This window comes from Sinocyclocheilus anshuiensis, unplaced genomic scaffold (genome assembly GCF_001515605.1).
Source record: "Sinocyclocheilus anshuiensis isolate Anshui unplaced genomic scaffold, SAMN03320099.WGS_v1.1 scaffold11, whole genome shotgun sequence".
NCBI classification, from domain to species: domain Eukaryota; kingdom Metazoa; phylum Chordata; class Actinopteri; order Cypriniformes; family Cyprinidae; genus Sinocyclocheilus; species Sinocyclocheilus anshuiensis.
The window spans coordinates 1,003,404-1,017,686 of NW_015551076.1; the positions used below are offsets into that span (position 1 = coordinate 1,003,404).

Sequence of the window (14,283 nt, forward strand, 5' to 3'; positions counted from 1 at the left end):
ATTTTTCAAGTATCTGTACTTTACTGGAGTAGTTTTATTTTGAGTAACTTTTACTTTTACTTCACTACATTCCAAAGCATAAGATCGTACTTTTTACTTCACTACATTTCATAAAACATATAGTTACTCCTTATAATATACCACGTGCTCTGACACGCAGAAGCGGTGTCTGATTCATTCACAAACTGATTCTTTTCAATTAACCTTTTAAATCGGTTGGCAAATCGCACCAAACGATTCATTCACAAATTTGAATGAACTGATTGCAGCTGTTCTCGAGTCGACAACTCACTGATTTAAATGAACCATTTAGTGCGAGTTTTCGGTGAACTGAATTCACAAGTAAGAACCGGGAGATAGTGTGAGCGCATGCGCGACTGATGCTGCTAAATGTAAGTTACTAATGTCGAATTTTAGGATTAATTAGTGTAACTGAAAATCATATTTAGGTCAAAACTGTCAGTTGTTTGTGAACTAAATCTGCTGTAAAGGGTGATCTATTTAAGCCCACTTAAATGCTTGAATGCAGACACATCAACATCAGTGTCTCTGGTTTAGGTAAAAAACAAAACAAAAAAAACAAACATTAAAATAACACAGATTAAATAAAATAACTCATGCACATTCATATTCCCCGCTGCCGTAACGTTAACAGTTTTATTAAAATGATACGAATTTAGCCCTACATTTTGGCTATTTAATTTGTGCAATGGTGAAAAAAATACACGGGAAAACAAAATTGAAAAAGCGTATTCAGTATTCAGCCTTCGGCCCAGTGTTTCATTTTGTTCGGTTTCGGCTTCGGCCAAGAATTTTCATTTCGGTGCATCCCTAAATGTTACATTACGGTGGATCCTGTTCTGGTATATTTTCTTCATGGAAAAATTACTGCAATCTATATTATCCCCTAAAAGAGGAATTATGTATATGTCTAATTTGTCCCCTTCCTGCTTTTCCTCCATTCTACCTCAGGTTAAGTAAAACTTTCATTTTCTATGCTGTTTTAGGATCTGATCATCACATCTAAACCCGGAACTTCTCACTACTGAAATGAATTGCAAACCAGGTCTCAGATCCGCTCTGAACATCAACTTCCACCAACAGTCCTGCGTGAACCACCTCCCTCCCCTGAAATTGCTGTAGCTCTTCCTGTGTTTGAGAGGATAAGAGAGTCTGCCCACGCCTGTCTGGACTCACAAAGCTCTTAATAATAAGGCCACTCTATAAACTAGATGTGAATGCTAAACCATCGGCGAGAATACAGATGGTACAATGAACAATAAATATTCATGCAAGCAAACGTGCAACAACATTAGCATGTAAACAACAGCAGACATGGTTTCAGAAAGCTCAGTCTTTTTTCCTTCCTTTCCCCCACAAAACAACTCAAATTTGCACACTTTAAACACTTTACTCTATGAATGCTATTGCATTAGATAACACAGCTAGTGCAAAGATAGCAAAAGCATGCTATTTATGCAGAACATGGGGTCATGAACTGAGAAACCAAAATTCCCTTGATCTTTTGATATAAGAGGTCATTACTATAAAAAAACTAAAACTTTACGCTAAAAATGGCTTACATTGAAGCCAATCTGCCAAAACAACAAGTTGTGGAATGTGCCACTTTATGATGTAATAGTGTGGCTAAACACCGCATCAGCAGAAGAAGATCAATGCCTGCTTTTACATCACTGCCAGTACCTCTACTAGGATACCTGTGTGAACTTGAGGGGAATTGACTTCATCAACAAAAATTGACCTCAAAACCAGTTAGTTAAAAATAATGGCACATAATGACCATGAACCGTAAAGTCAGCATCATATATAGCATTATTTGTTTACAGACGCCAGTTGATTTGATAATTAGCTATAGTTACTATTCTAATGCAGGGATTCCCAAACTTGCTTTGTCAGCAGAGCCCATTTGACATAAAATATTACATATAAATACTCTGAGATTTTAAGTTAGTATTTCTTAAAAACTTAAAAACACATTTGCATGTTCACAGTGCTCTGATGTTGATTAATGGTAAGATGTAGGAAGGTAAACAAATAAATATTTTATGTATTTTTCCCCCGTATAAATTATTTATTTTAATTTGATATTTTTATGATTTAATTAATTATTAGCTCTTCATCAACTCCCCTGCAGTTCCCTCATGATCTCTAGTTTGGAACAACTTGAGCGAATGCAACAAACTCATACATTTTAAGTGTGGCAAAAGTGCTTTTTGGGGCCACTCGTGTACAAAAACGAGTCATGAACGTACTCATCTATACACATCAAACACTTATACACATACTTGTCTTCATAGCATTTGACCCGTTTAGTTCACTAAACTACCTACTGCTTTACAAAAACAAGCTTACAGCACAAACATTATAAAGAAACACATTCACACTCCTCCAGTGCTACAATAGGCCTCTGTCTACCTTGAACAGTGATCGAGGATCAGTATTGATACCAAAGCAGAAAAGACTAATGAGGCTGTGATCAAGGGATTAGGCTTTTAGCCCACCTGAGCTGGGCTCTGGTGGGCTGATGTTCACAGATGTTCCCACCTGATTTTTATTAAATGTCTGCTATGAAAAGGTCAACATGCAGTAAAAAAGTTTTATTTTTCAAGCATTGCTACTGCGATCATCTTTATACTAGGAACAGAAAGGGACCCTGTCAGCCACAGTTTAGTAACACAGGGCAAACCCCCGGTATCAAATCCCCTTGACGTCAGTGAGATTACACAGTGTTCACTTCAGATACAGCATGCCTTCGGTATGCCTCCATTAGGATCTGGGAACCCTCATGCTGGGAATCTAGCACCTGCAGAGCAAAGTATCTTGCAGTTTTGGTCACGACTGCATGTTTGAAAGCACAAAACGCAACTTTGCTTTGCTCTTTGTTGACCACATGAACAGTCTGAAGCGATGGCGCTCTGATAACATTGGTCATTATGTGAATGTGCCATTGTCTCAAGAATAGACATTCAGATGTGAAAGTCACCAAAACACAGAGGAACACGAACATGTGACTCTCATACAAAGAACACTGTGCACCACCTGACTAACCATGCAGTCTGCAAGAGAGATAGCTCTTAAACCAGCAGAAGTGAGCCGTCAGCAGCTGGAAAGCCAATGGCATGCTGTATCAAAGTGCTGACGGTGCCCAGAGGTGACTCTGCAAGCAGTGAAGCAGTCCTCCTTTCAAGGAGAATCCATATCAAAACACTGGATGAGAAAAAGGCATCTACTACTTCAGCGTCATGCCAATAACAAACACACTTTTATGCACAATTCCCCACAGAAATGCAATCTTCTAAGACTGGTTTCTAATTTCTTATGCCTGCAGGCATCCAAACCCTGCCCATCCATACTTTTATACACTGTGTTGGCTACAACCTACTATAATTCATTCCAGAAAACCCAATATTGAAACTGTGCCCGCAGCTTTTAAGATGGTGTACACTGTCACGCTAATTTATAACACAAAGCGTTCTTTCTCTCCTTGCTTTCACACGTTTTAGGCACTTACCTTGATGGAGTTTGTACTGAAACGAATCTTCCTGCTGGGGGGTGGTTCATCTTCTACAGGCAGCCCAGGAATTTCCGAACAGCTGGATTCTGGTTCGTAAGTATCATCATCCTCAGCCTCCTCATCTTCATCCAGCTGACTCCCACCAGAGTCCTCTCCGATCCCACTGTACGCGCTGATGTCCACCAGGTCTGCTTCTGAGATATCCTCTCTGTAGGATTCCTCCTCGACGCAGGCCTGTCCAATTTCCTCCTTTCGTTCTGAGGGCTCATGGCTGCTGGTGGCCTCTCCATTTTCCAGAGATGCGTGAACATCCACCTGTACCAGTCTGCTCCCTGCATCTGGTGCTCCTGGTGCTGCATGCTCCTCTGGTTTGGAACCCTCTTCCGACCTGGACTTATCTAAATCTGTATCAGCAGCCACATCCTCAGATGGTTTGCCTTTGGGTCCATCAGCTTGGATGCTTGTTCTACTCTTCGGACTCCCAGGTGCAGCCTCTTGGTCATTGCGCTGAGCTCCCTCCTCTTGGTTCTCCGTCGGAGGGGAGACTCGTGTCTTTCTAGTGACAACTTTGGCGCCGATTCCTCCCACCTTGGCCGGGGTAGAAGGCAGTGGGGAGGTTGAAGACGGTCGGAGTAGGTTGTTGCGCTGGTCGGCCCGTTCAAACACTGCGCTCAATTGGCTGACTGTAGGGGATACTGCATCTGCGCGACAGTCCCCCGCATCCAGTCTGTCCAGTGACTCTGTGCTGCCGTTGAAGCGCACCACCACATCCAAACGGCTGTCTTGGAAGCCCGATGCCCGCTCTTTCTTTAACAGGATTCGATTAGTCGCAGCCTGCTTCTCCTGCAGGTGACGCTGCTCAAATATCTTCCGTGTCTCCTGTAGCTTGGAGGAGCTTGTGGTTGGTCCACGGGAGCTGCTACCATCGAAGCGGCTAACTCGCTCTGACACAGTCCCACCGAGTTTGAGCAGCGCGCTGTGATCCACATTCTCATTCAGACTGCTCGCTCTGGGGAGGGAGAGTCGGATGGACTGGTCTTTGGCCTTCGACGGATCCTCTTCTTCCCCAGGGGAACCCATTTGCATGAACATATTCTTGATGCGGTGCACATTGGAGCCGTACTTGCAGCCCCGGCCCTGGGGTCGAGGTTTCCCATCCTCGCCCTTAGCAGCACTGAAATCTTTTACCGGCTTGAGAGATTGAATTCCAGCTTCATAGGCGTTCCTGTGCGGCGATGCGCTTCTTGCTACGAGGGTGGTGCCAGTGCTGCCACTGGCTGCAGATGGGGGTTCAGTCTTCATCATGGTTAATCAAACAGCAGTAAAGACGAGCAGAAACAGCATAGCCCCTCTGCTTCTCCTCCTTGTTGTATGAATAAGAAGTGGCAGCCACCAGGATCAGTCCATATTATCAGCCGCAAAAAGAGAGAAAAACGAGAGAAAAGGAGAAAGTATGAATAAGACAGAAATAATTGACATATTTTATAAGAAATATGCAAGGAATAATTGATGATCAGAAAAATAATACACACCCGAGGTGGTGAAGCAGCCATGACACAAAGCGGAGCATTATTTTTCGAATAATTCAATGGACTGAAGTCAGTTATTCTGCTAATACTGCCACAAGACATTATTTAGATGATGTATTTCAAGACATTTGTCAGGTTTTTGTCCTTAAAACACTCTTGCATGTAGGACTAATTTCCTAAGCATCTCATCTCAAGCCTCTGTTGCTAATTGCAAAATGTCACTTTAGACCTAGTTATGGAGACTTGAGCCATAGTGCTGTTATTAATGCAGTTATTACAGAGCGAGAGAGAGAGATTAAATGCAGCTGTGTGAAGCATGTGCAAATTACCTGAATCTGTGCATTTCAAATTAATGTTCAGTAGCAGCGTCTCTACTAACAGAGACACTAAGTTTAACTGCTTCAAGCGCCGTTACCACCTCGCTTCTGAGTAATATCACATAGCTTGTTTCAGCTGTAAAACTTTTTTTGCAGTCGTAGGGCAGTTTGTTCGTTTGTATGGGAGAGATAGCAGGAAAGAGTGTGCTTTCTGTCAATAATAAAACAAAATTTTGTGGGAAAAACATGGAAATAGTCATTTTTATCCTTCTGTTTGTTATATTTCAGGGCTTGGTCAGTATCTTTGTGTGTTTTGGTTCTTTTGCTGTTGTAGGCAGTAAGGACCTTTGAAATAATGGAAATCATTTGGAAAAGTGATATAGACATGTAATGCTGTCAAGACCTGCCTGGAACTACTTTAGCCATGCATTTCCTGAAAAATAATTGCACACCAGAACGGTCAACTAATCAGATTCAAGCATCCCTGTAATATAAAAACCCTTTGAACACTTAAGCCACACTTACAAATGTATGAAGTTCATTGAAGTGGGTACAAAATAACAGGATGAATGAATTGCTTTTAAAGACAAAAGTTTTTCTGATTTGTATAAAAATGTGTCTGCTAAATTAAAAATGGAAATTCTAAATCCTAGGGCTGGACAATAATTCAATATCAATATGTATCGCGATATAATTTTTTTCAATAACGGTGATATGATTTTTAAACACATTTCCGATATTTCGATATACATTACCAGTTTCCCATACATTGATTTATTTGTGCCGTTTGACTTCGTTGAATAAACATGAGCACTGCACGTTTCAAAATCATAACACGGCGCGGGTGTTTTATATGAATGTATCTCTGAAGGGAATTGAATGTCTTCAGAAAAGTTTCGATTGCATTTTCATTTGATCTGATAAAGTAGCATTCATGAGCGTATCGTGATATCAATTTTGGCCATATCGTCCAGCCCTACTAAATCCTTTCATTTTTTTCACAACTCATTTGACAGATCAAGTTGGGCCACTATATAGGCTAAAGTACATATCAAAAACAGCACTGTACAATGCAAAAGCCTACAGGTTTAGTACCCTGATGTGGTTTTTGAGCATTCATTGACAGCTCTGCCATGGCCACACAGATGCCCCAGGGTCATAAAGTCAGAAAAGTTGCATTCTCAGACGCCTTACTTTTACAGTTTACATAAAAATTGCACAAAAACAAGAGTAAATGAAGATGCAAGACCAATTTTAAATATACAACCTTTAAATAAAGGTACAAACTAAAAATCGCAACAATATTTAAAGACTAAAGGAAACAGTTTACGCAGTGATGCGAAACACTTCCGTAGTGACTCAAATTTCCTTGAGATGCACGTTGAGTAGTGATGGGAAGTTCGGTTCTTTTCCGCGAACCGGTTCTTTCGGACAGTTGAGGTGTAGACTACAACTCACATAACACAGCTTTCAAAGCTTTTAAACAAAAATAATTCATTTTGGCAGACAAAGGTATTTAAATGAGGCTGATAGCTGTGCTTCAGAACATGGTAGCTCGTTTTTAGATGGTCTCAGATGATCATGAGCTGGCAGACCATCTTAGACCGGCACCAAAGCCTCTTAAGGTGACCAAGCTGGTTTTTATAACACATTAGCTGGTCAAAATTCAGCAAGAAAATGAGCTAGAGCCCAGCTACCATGTTACAAAACACAGCTCTCAGTTTAAGCTGGATTTTCTTACAGGGCGGGATCTCTGTAGACAACGAATTGATCTTTCTGTCAGATAAAGGAAGTCGGATCATGAACGAAACCGTAAACAGTCACAGGAACATGAGACACTTTCAAGTCATTTGATATATTAAACGGGTCATGAATTCTTGGGAAATCCCATTCAGACTGGCATGGACAGGCAGGCTTTTTGTGATCCCATGCTGCTGCTGCCAGTAGATTACTTATCTTGGCATCATGAATCAACCAGCCTTTAGGCACCGAAACATCGGCTGCCGTTTTAATACCGCTTCATGTCGAGATGTTCCTTGTGTGCAAGACAGACTATAGTATATATATCGCTAATTAAAATCGGAAACTGTAAGATATATCGTTTCTGTGTGAAGTAGTGTCAACGGATTGAAGCAGCAGCCTGTAAAAACATCACATTAGGACCCAGCGGAGCGAGCGGGCCTCGACTTCCTGCATCCTCCACCGTCCAAATAACGGTTCTGCCGTTACAATCAAACAAAAACAGCAAACGCACCACATACAACAAGTCGCGCTCTCCTTAGAAACTGGACGTACCTTGTGTCTCGTGTTCATCGAAGACTCCGTCCTTTAATCGACGGAAATTCCTTTCGTTCGCGAATCCATTGTGTCCACGAGCCGTTTTAGCCCTCTTGATCCCCCCCACGAGCTTGTGTCGCGCCTCTCTCTCTCTCTCTCTCTCTCTCTCTCTCCCATCTGATTCAGATCACAGTGTGAACACAGTCTCTGCTCCGGTGGCAGCCATGTTTTTCTGTGTCTGCCCGTCTCTATCATCAGCTTGTGTCCACTGAGTCTGTATCTGGTCAACGTGCTTCTCAGTTTCTTATCTGACACTGTGTACAGATACTCTGCCATACTCAGAGTATCACACTCTCTCTCTCTTTATATACCCTTGTGCCCTTCTCTCCTCTTCACCGCTATAGTACACAGAAGCATCGCAGGTTATTTTAACCCTTCAAGCACAACAAATAGAGATTTACACTGGTAAGGTGGCAAAAACGGAACAATAGATTTGCACAGTAGTAGCATAAAAAGGTGTAGTGGCGTAAGCTGGTAGGATATGTACATTCATTCCCGTATTAATAAGTAGTTATAGCATTTTTAGATGTAGTACAGCAAGTTAGAGATATTTTGTAAAATCATGCCATATATAGCCTACATTCATTCCCGTTTTAATAAACTACTTAGAGATCATGTGTATAGAGATTTTTTCTTTGTCTACCTTTGTTTCCTTTTCCTCTTCATTTGGTTTCTTATCTGACACTGTGTACAGATACTCTGCCATACTCAGAGTATCACACTCTCTCTCTCTTTATATACCCTTGTGCCCTTCTCTCCTCTTCACCGCTATAGTACACAGAAGCATCGCAGGTTATTACTTAGAGATCATGTGTATAGAGATTTTTTCTTTGTCTACCTTTGTTTCCTTTTCCTCTTCATTTGTTTGTTTACTTCAACACATTTAAGATATCAACACACGCTTTGGTGCTTTTAGACTTAAGCTCTGCATTTGATATGGTTGACCACAATATCTTGATTTCCAGGTTGGAGAGCTGTGTTGGATTACAGGGCAAGGTGTTGAAATGGTTTCAATCTTTTTTAACAAAAAGAAGTTTTACTCTGCCATACTCAGAGTATCACACTCTCTCTCTCTTTATATACCCTTGTGCCCTTCTCTCCTCTTCACCGCTATAGTACACAGAAGCATCGCAGGTTATTACTTAGAGATCATGTGTATAGAGATTTTTTCTTTGTCTACCTTTGTTTCCTTTTCCTCTTCATTTGTTTGTTTACTTCAACACATTTAAGATATCAACACACGCTTTGGTGCTTTTAGACTTAAGCTCTGCATTTGATATGGTTGACCACAATATCTTGATTTCCAGGTTGGAGAGCTGTGTTGGGTTACAGGGCAAGGCGTTGAAATGGTTTCAATCCTTTTGAACAAACAGAAATTTGAGTGTTTCCATTGGCCAACATCCTCACGCCCACTTGCTTGTGGGTGCCACAGGGCTCAATTCTTGGCCCTGTTTTATTTTCTATATTTATGCTACCAATGGGTGCTATCTTTGAGAAATATGGAGTGTCCTTCCACCTATATGCGGATGATACTCAGCTGTATTTTCCCTTGCAGCATAAAAGTAAAGAATTATTAGGACCTCTGTTGGATTGTCTAAATGAATTACAAATATGGTTAAAGCAGAATCTTCTAATGTTAAACGAGAACAAAACAGAAATCATTTTGTTTGGTTTAAAGTCATATGAAGACTGTGCCCTTCACTTTGGTCATCTCTCTTCCTACTTTACACCCTGTGCTAAAAATCTTGGTGTTCTTTTTGATTGCAACCTGGGTTTTGAGAAACAAATTAGTGCAGTGGTCAAATCAAGTTTCTTCCACTTACGGCATTTATCAAAAATCTAATCTTTACTCTCTGTTAAACAGTTTGAACAGATTATTCACTTGTTTGTTCTATCTCGTTTAGATTACTGTAATTCACTATACTATGGTATAAGTCAGTCCTCTATAATGCGTTTACAGATGGTCCAAAATGCTGCTGCCAGATTGCTGACAGGCAGACGGAAGTTCGATCACATCTCGCCCATTCTTATTTTACTAAACTGGTTACCAGTCAAATTTAGAATTACTTTTAAAATGTAATTTTTTTTTTTATCTCTGCATAATCAAGCCCCATCATATCTCTCTATTTATAAACCAAATAGGTCACTAAGATCCAGTAATCTTGGTCTCCTCTCTGTTCCTAGATCGAGGCTCCATTGCAGAGGTGATCAAGCCTTCGCTGTTGCTGGTCCTAGTCTATGGAACAAATTACCAGCTTCTATTAGAGCTGCACCCTCTTTGCCTGTTTTTAAATACCTGCTTAAAAAAACATCTTTTCTCAATAGCTTTTATCTAGCCATGTAAATTGTTTTGTTATATTGTGTTTTGATGTTTTGTGGTTTCTTATGTTTTATTTTAGCTGTATTGTACAGCACTTTGGATCAACCGGTAGTTGTGTGAAAGTGCTTTAACTTTGGATCAACTGGTAGTTGTGTGAAAGTGCTTTATAAATAAATAAAGAAAGAAAGAGATTTATTGTCTCTGTTCTGTATTTCAGTACTATGGCAACATTGTCATTATTGATAGCTAATAATCATTTGTACATGCAGTATAGCCTACTTAAATTGGGTATATACTATATATATATATATATATATATATACGTGAATTCACCCCATTTTATTTTATTTCAATTGTACTTTGTCTCCTCTTAATTTCTTTAGCATTTTATATAATTATTTAAGTCCTGTTTATTTTGGTAACAGCTTTGGTGACACTGAAGACAGACAGACAGACAGATAGATAGACCTTTATACAGCAGTCAGTGATCTACTGGTTTAAACTCGAGGCAGCAAAAAAAAAACTCGTGTCAGTAACTGTTAAGTTGTTACTACACGTGTCCTTTGAATCTCTGAATTAAACCACTGCAATGCACGAAGGCCTGCAAGACACGCTGACCCATTTTAGCGACATTTTAGCCTCTTGTAGGTAGCTGCTGGCGTGTAGAGGGCGACATCGTGTGGTGAGTCTTAGTAGTTCAGATTATCCCTGACCATTGTACAGACTGTAGCCAGGACACCGGTATGGAATCCCACACCCTGGGGAGTCTTTGTTACACTTCCAATCTGTGATTGTGGAACCGTGTCTGTGGGCACTGAATATGGACTGAAGATGAAGTGGGACAACTTTTTCAGCTCCATTTGCATTGCAATTTGACATGCTGCTGCTGCAAATAATTTTGAATTAAAGGATAAAGGAGATTTTTCCTCAGCCTGATGTTGCACACTGCAGGCACAAAAGATAGACAGATAATCTGTGACAATCATGTTTGTAGGATGGTTCGGGGGCTATGAGTTGGCTATCAAACATTAATAGTTGAACCCACACTGCCATTTGTAGATAATAACCTCGCCTTAAAAACTCTAATTTGTAACTGGAATAGTACCAAAAAAAAAGTTATTCTTTTTGGAACAGCGTCATCTATAGTGTAACAAATCTAGTTATATTATACTAAATAGCGATTCGTATAGCAAGAAAAGGTTAATTTAACAATATACCATATAAAGAAGCTAATTTAAACAGTGGAACTCTCTCATTATGTTCCTGGTGAATGCAGAACAGTAGGAGCAGATGATTGAGACTTCTCTTGGGACTCAGAACAGCTGAACGCTGCACTTCCAATCTATTTGCATCTAACATCTGTGTGGTGCCGCAGCAGCACCTCCATTGCATATACACTGCCTGCCACGGTGACCCATATTTCCTCTGATATTAATCTCACTACTCACATAGCACACACAGACTCCCCTGCGCTGTGCTTTTATGCATGGGTGTGTTCAGTGAACTAGGATCACACTAGCTATTGTTTGTGTGTTTGACATTGATCACACTCAAACAGAATCACAGTGAGCCCCAGATACTCAACTGCTCCGCATGCATCATTGCTCAGTTCTTTATTTTGACGAGGTGGGTAAATAGCCTGGGAGTTGGATTCTCTCTCTAAAGTCTTCGTCATTAAAATTCTGAATGGCCATTGGCTGGGCTGGCTTGATTTGGTTTGTGTTTGGATTCTTTGTTGTTGTTGAACTGGACTAATATTTGTGTGCATGTATGTTTTACTTATTGCCTTTTCTTCATAATCCTAGTTATAAATCTGCCTCAACGCAACTACAGTCGTAATCAAATTATAGTACATACAAGCTTTACTGAAGATCCAGGATTTTATAAAAATTGCATCTGTAACTTTTTACTGGTATATTAAAAGTGATCGTGCCAATATATAATGTAATATTTTTGAGCTATAGGATTTTTTTTATAACACAGCATAATTATTCAACCCCTATTCAACATTGCTGTTTTTAAGTCACTTATTTGTATGGTGGGGAACAGAATTGTCTTAAAACACAATTCAGCCTTTAGAAACTGAATTAGCTCGAGCTGTTACACATACATAAACTACGCTCATGCATGTGTTGAACTTGAGTAGCAAATATGGCAAAGTCAACAGAGCTCTCCCAAAATCTATGTAGAAGAAATAGTTTTATTACATTAGAAAGTCTAAGGCTACATGAAGATTTTCAAGATACTAAAAGTTCCTAGACACAGCTGGCAGCCTTATTCTTGTTGTACCCTTGAAGTTGTTTAAGAAAAAAAGCAGAATATCATAAAATGTTTGACCAGAGCAACTGAGGAAAAACCTGCATTGTACAGCCAAAGACTTGCAAGATGACCTGATGAAAGGACAGAGAAACAGTTCAATGCAGAGTATAAGAACACCACTAGACAAGCATGGCCTTCATGTTGAGGCATCTTGATGAATGCCACTCTTGATCAAGAAGAGCATAAAAGGCCGACTTGAACATGCTAAAATTAATTTGGATAGACCTGTGACATTCTGGAAGTGATGTGATGTGATCAAACTGGAACTTTTTGGACTCATAGATCAGCAGTACATTCGGTGCAAAAAAGGAAAAGCTTATGAGCAGAACACCATCTCCATGATAAAACATGGAGGTGGACCAGTACTATTATGGGGGTGTTTTGCTGTTGAAGGAAGTGCACATTTTGACTGTATGAAGGACATCATGGATTCCCTGAAGTATCAGGCCAAGAATTTAGATGCCTTTGATGCGGAGACTGAAGTTGATAATCAATGGTCTTTCCTGCAGGACAGCCAACCCAAAGTATACATCCAAATCTACTTAGGCTTGATTCAGGGATCAGTCATAGGATGTTCTTGAGTGGCCAGTTCAGTCCATGTTTAATTCTCATTGAAAATACTTGGTTGAATCTGAAGAAAGCAGTGGCAATGTGAAAACCAAAGATTATCAGTGATCTGAAAAAGCTTTTTCAGGTGAGGAATGGGCCAAGACTGCAATAAGAGGTGACCGGAGCTTCAAAGCACTTACAAGCAGCGTTTATTGGTGGTTTTAAAGAATATTCTGCAGGAAATTTGAGTTTTGGGGGTTGAATAATTTTGAACATGAATGTTTAGAGCCCATTTGATTTTTTTTTAAATTATTGTTATTATTCAAATGTATGTTCTCAGAATCTCTTAAATGTGTATTAATAAACTTTCTCTAATACATTACTAATACCTTTGTTGAACTGTTTTCATAGAACTTTGTTCTCAGCAGCAAAATGTCTTGCAAGTCAATAATTTTGATTGCAACTGTATTTAGGGGAGACTGGGGCAAGTTGTCACACTTACATTAAATGCGGTATTGTTTACATTGATTTGAATATAATATTTTTTTCTGGAAAATTATATCATCATCACCATTTATAACAATTCACTGAACAGCACAAATGGAACACGTAACTACAGTAGCTTAATAAACGAGTAACAATAATCCGCTGTACACGCACCTGACATTGTAGCACCGTATGCTACCTTTCTTGTCACAATGTAATGGTATTTCTGCGACTTAAATCGTCAACTTTTTTGACTTACGTCAAAATATGACTGTCAATTTGACACATTTGGTCGCCTGGTCCTATAAATCCGCAGTTTTCTTCTATTGTTGTTCTTTCGGCTTCCACAGTCTTTTCTTTTATCGCCTCCTCCCACTTCACCTCCTCATTGCACAAACTTTCAACTGACTTTTTCCTAAGCCTCGCCTTAAAACGCTACTGACTAGTATGGCTAGTACGAGTACAGTCGTTCAGACCGTCTTAATCTTCATTTTATTAAGAATTTAACATCAGTAGCTGTTATAACAACATCCTACTATTTTGCAGGCAATTTAAAAACGTTGGACAGCATTTGCTCTGTAAGGACAAAGAACATAGTGGCATGTGATGATAAATCATCAAGCCCTGCTGAGATTTTGAGCCAACAGTTTTCCCTCTCACCGTACTTTATGCAATTCTTACTTCTTGAAATATATGTACACCAGATGCTAATATCTTTAATATTTAATGCCTATGTTCATGATTTATATGGGGAGTATTAACTGAATTCAGAAATAAAACTCATGTCCAGTGTACAGATTCATTAAATTAACTCCAAAAATGAAAGAAAAAAACATGCATCAGTTGTGCAAATTATTGTGCTACTGATTTCTACATCTTAGGCTCCAGTTA

General features: G+C 39.7%; 1 protein-coding gene across 1 annotated transcript in view; it reads right to left on the reverse strand.

Annotated features, from left to right (window-relative positions):
- LOC107662399 (neurabin-2-like) overlaps positions 1–7,807 on the reverse strand; it is a 30,398-nt gene extending 22,591 nt beyond the window's left edge. The window contains exons 1-2 of the mRNA XM_016452396.1: positions 7,677–7,807; positions 3,533–4,898 (exon numbers count right to left, since the gene is read on the reverse strand). Of these exons, the coding sequence (XP_016307882.1) occupies positions 3,533–4,840 (1,308 nt within the window). The 5' untranslated portion in view covers positions 4,841–4,898; positions 7,677–7,807. The remainder of the gene's footprint in view (positions 1–3,532; positions 4,899–7,676) is intronic.
- Positions 7,808–14,283: the final 6,476 nt, after the last annotated feature.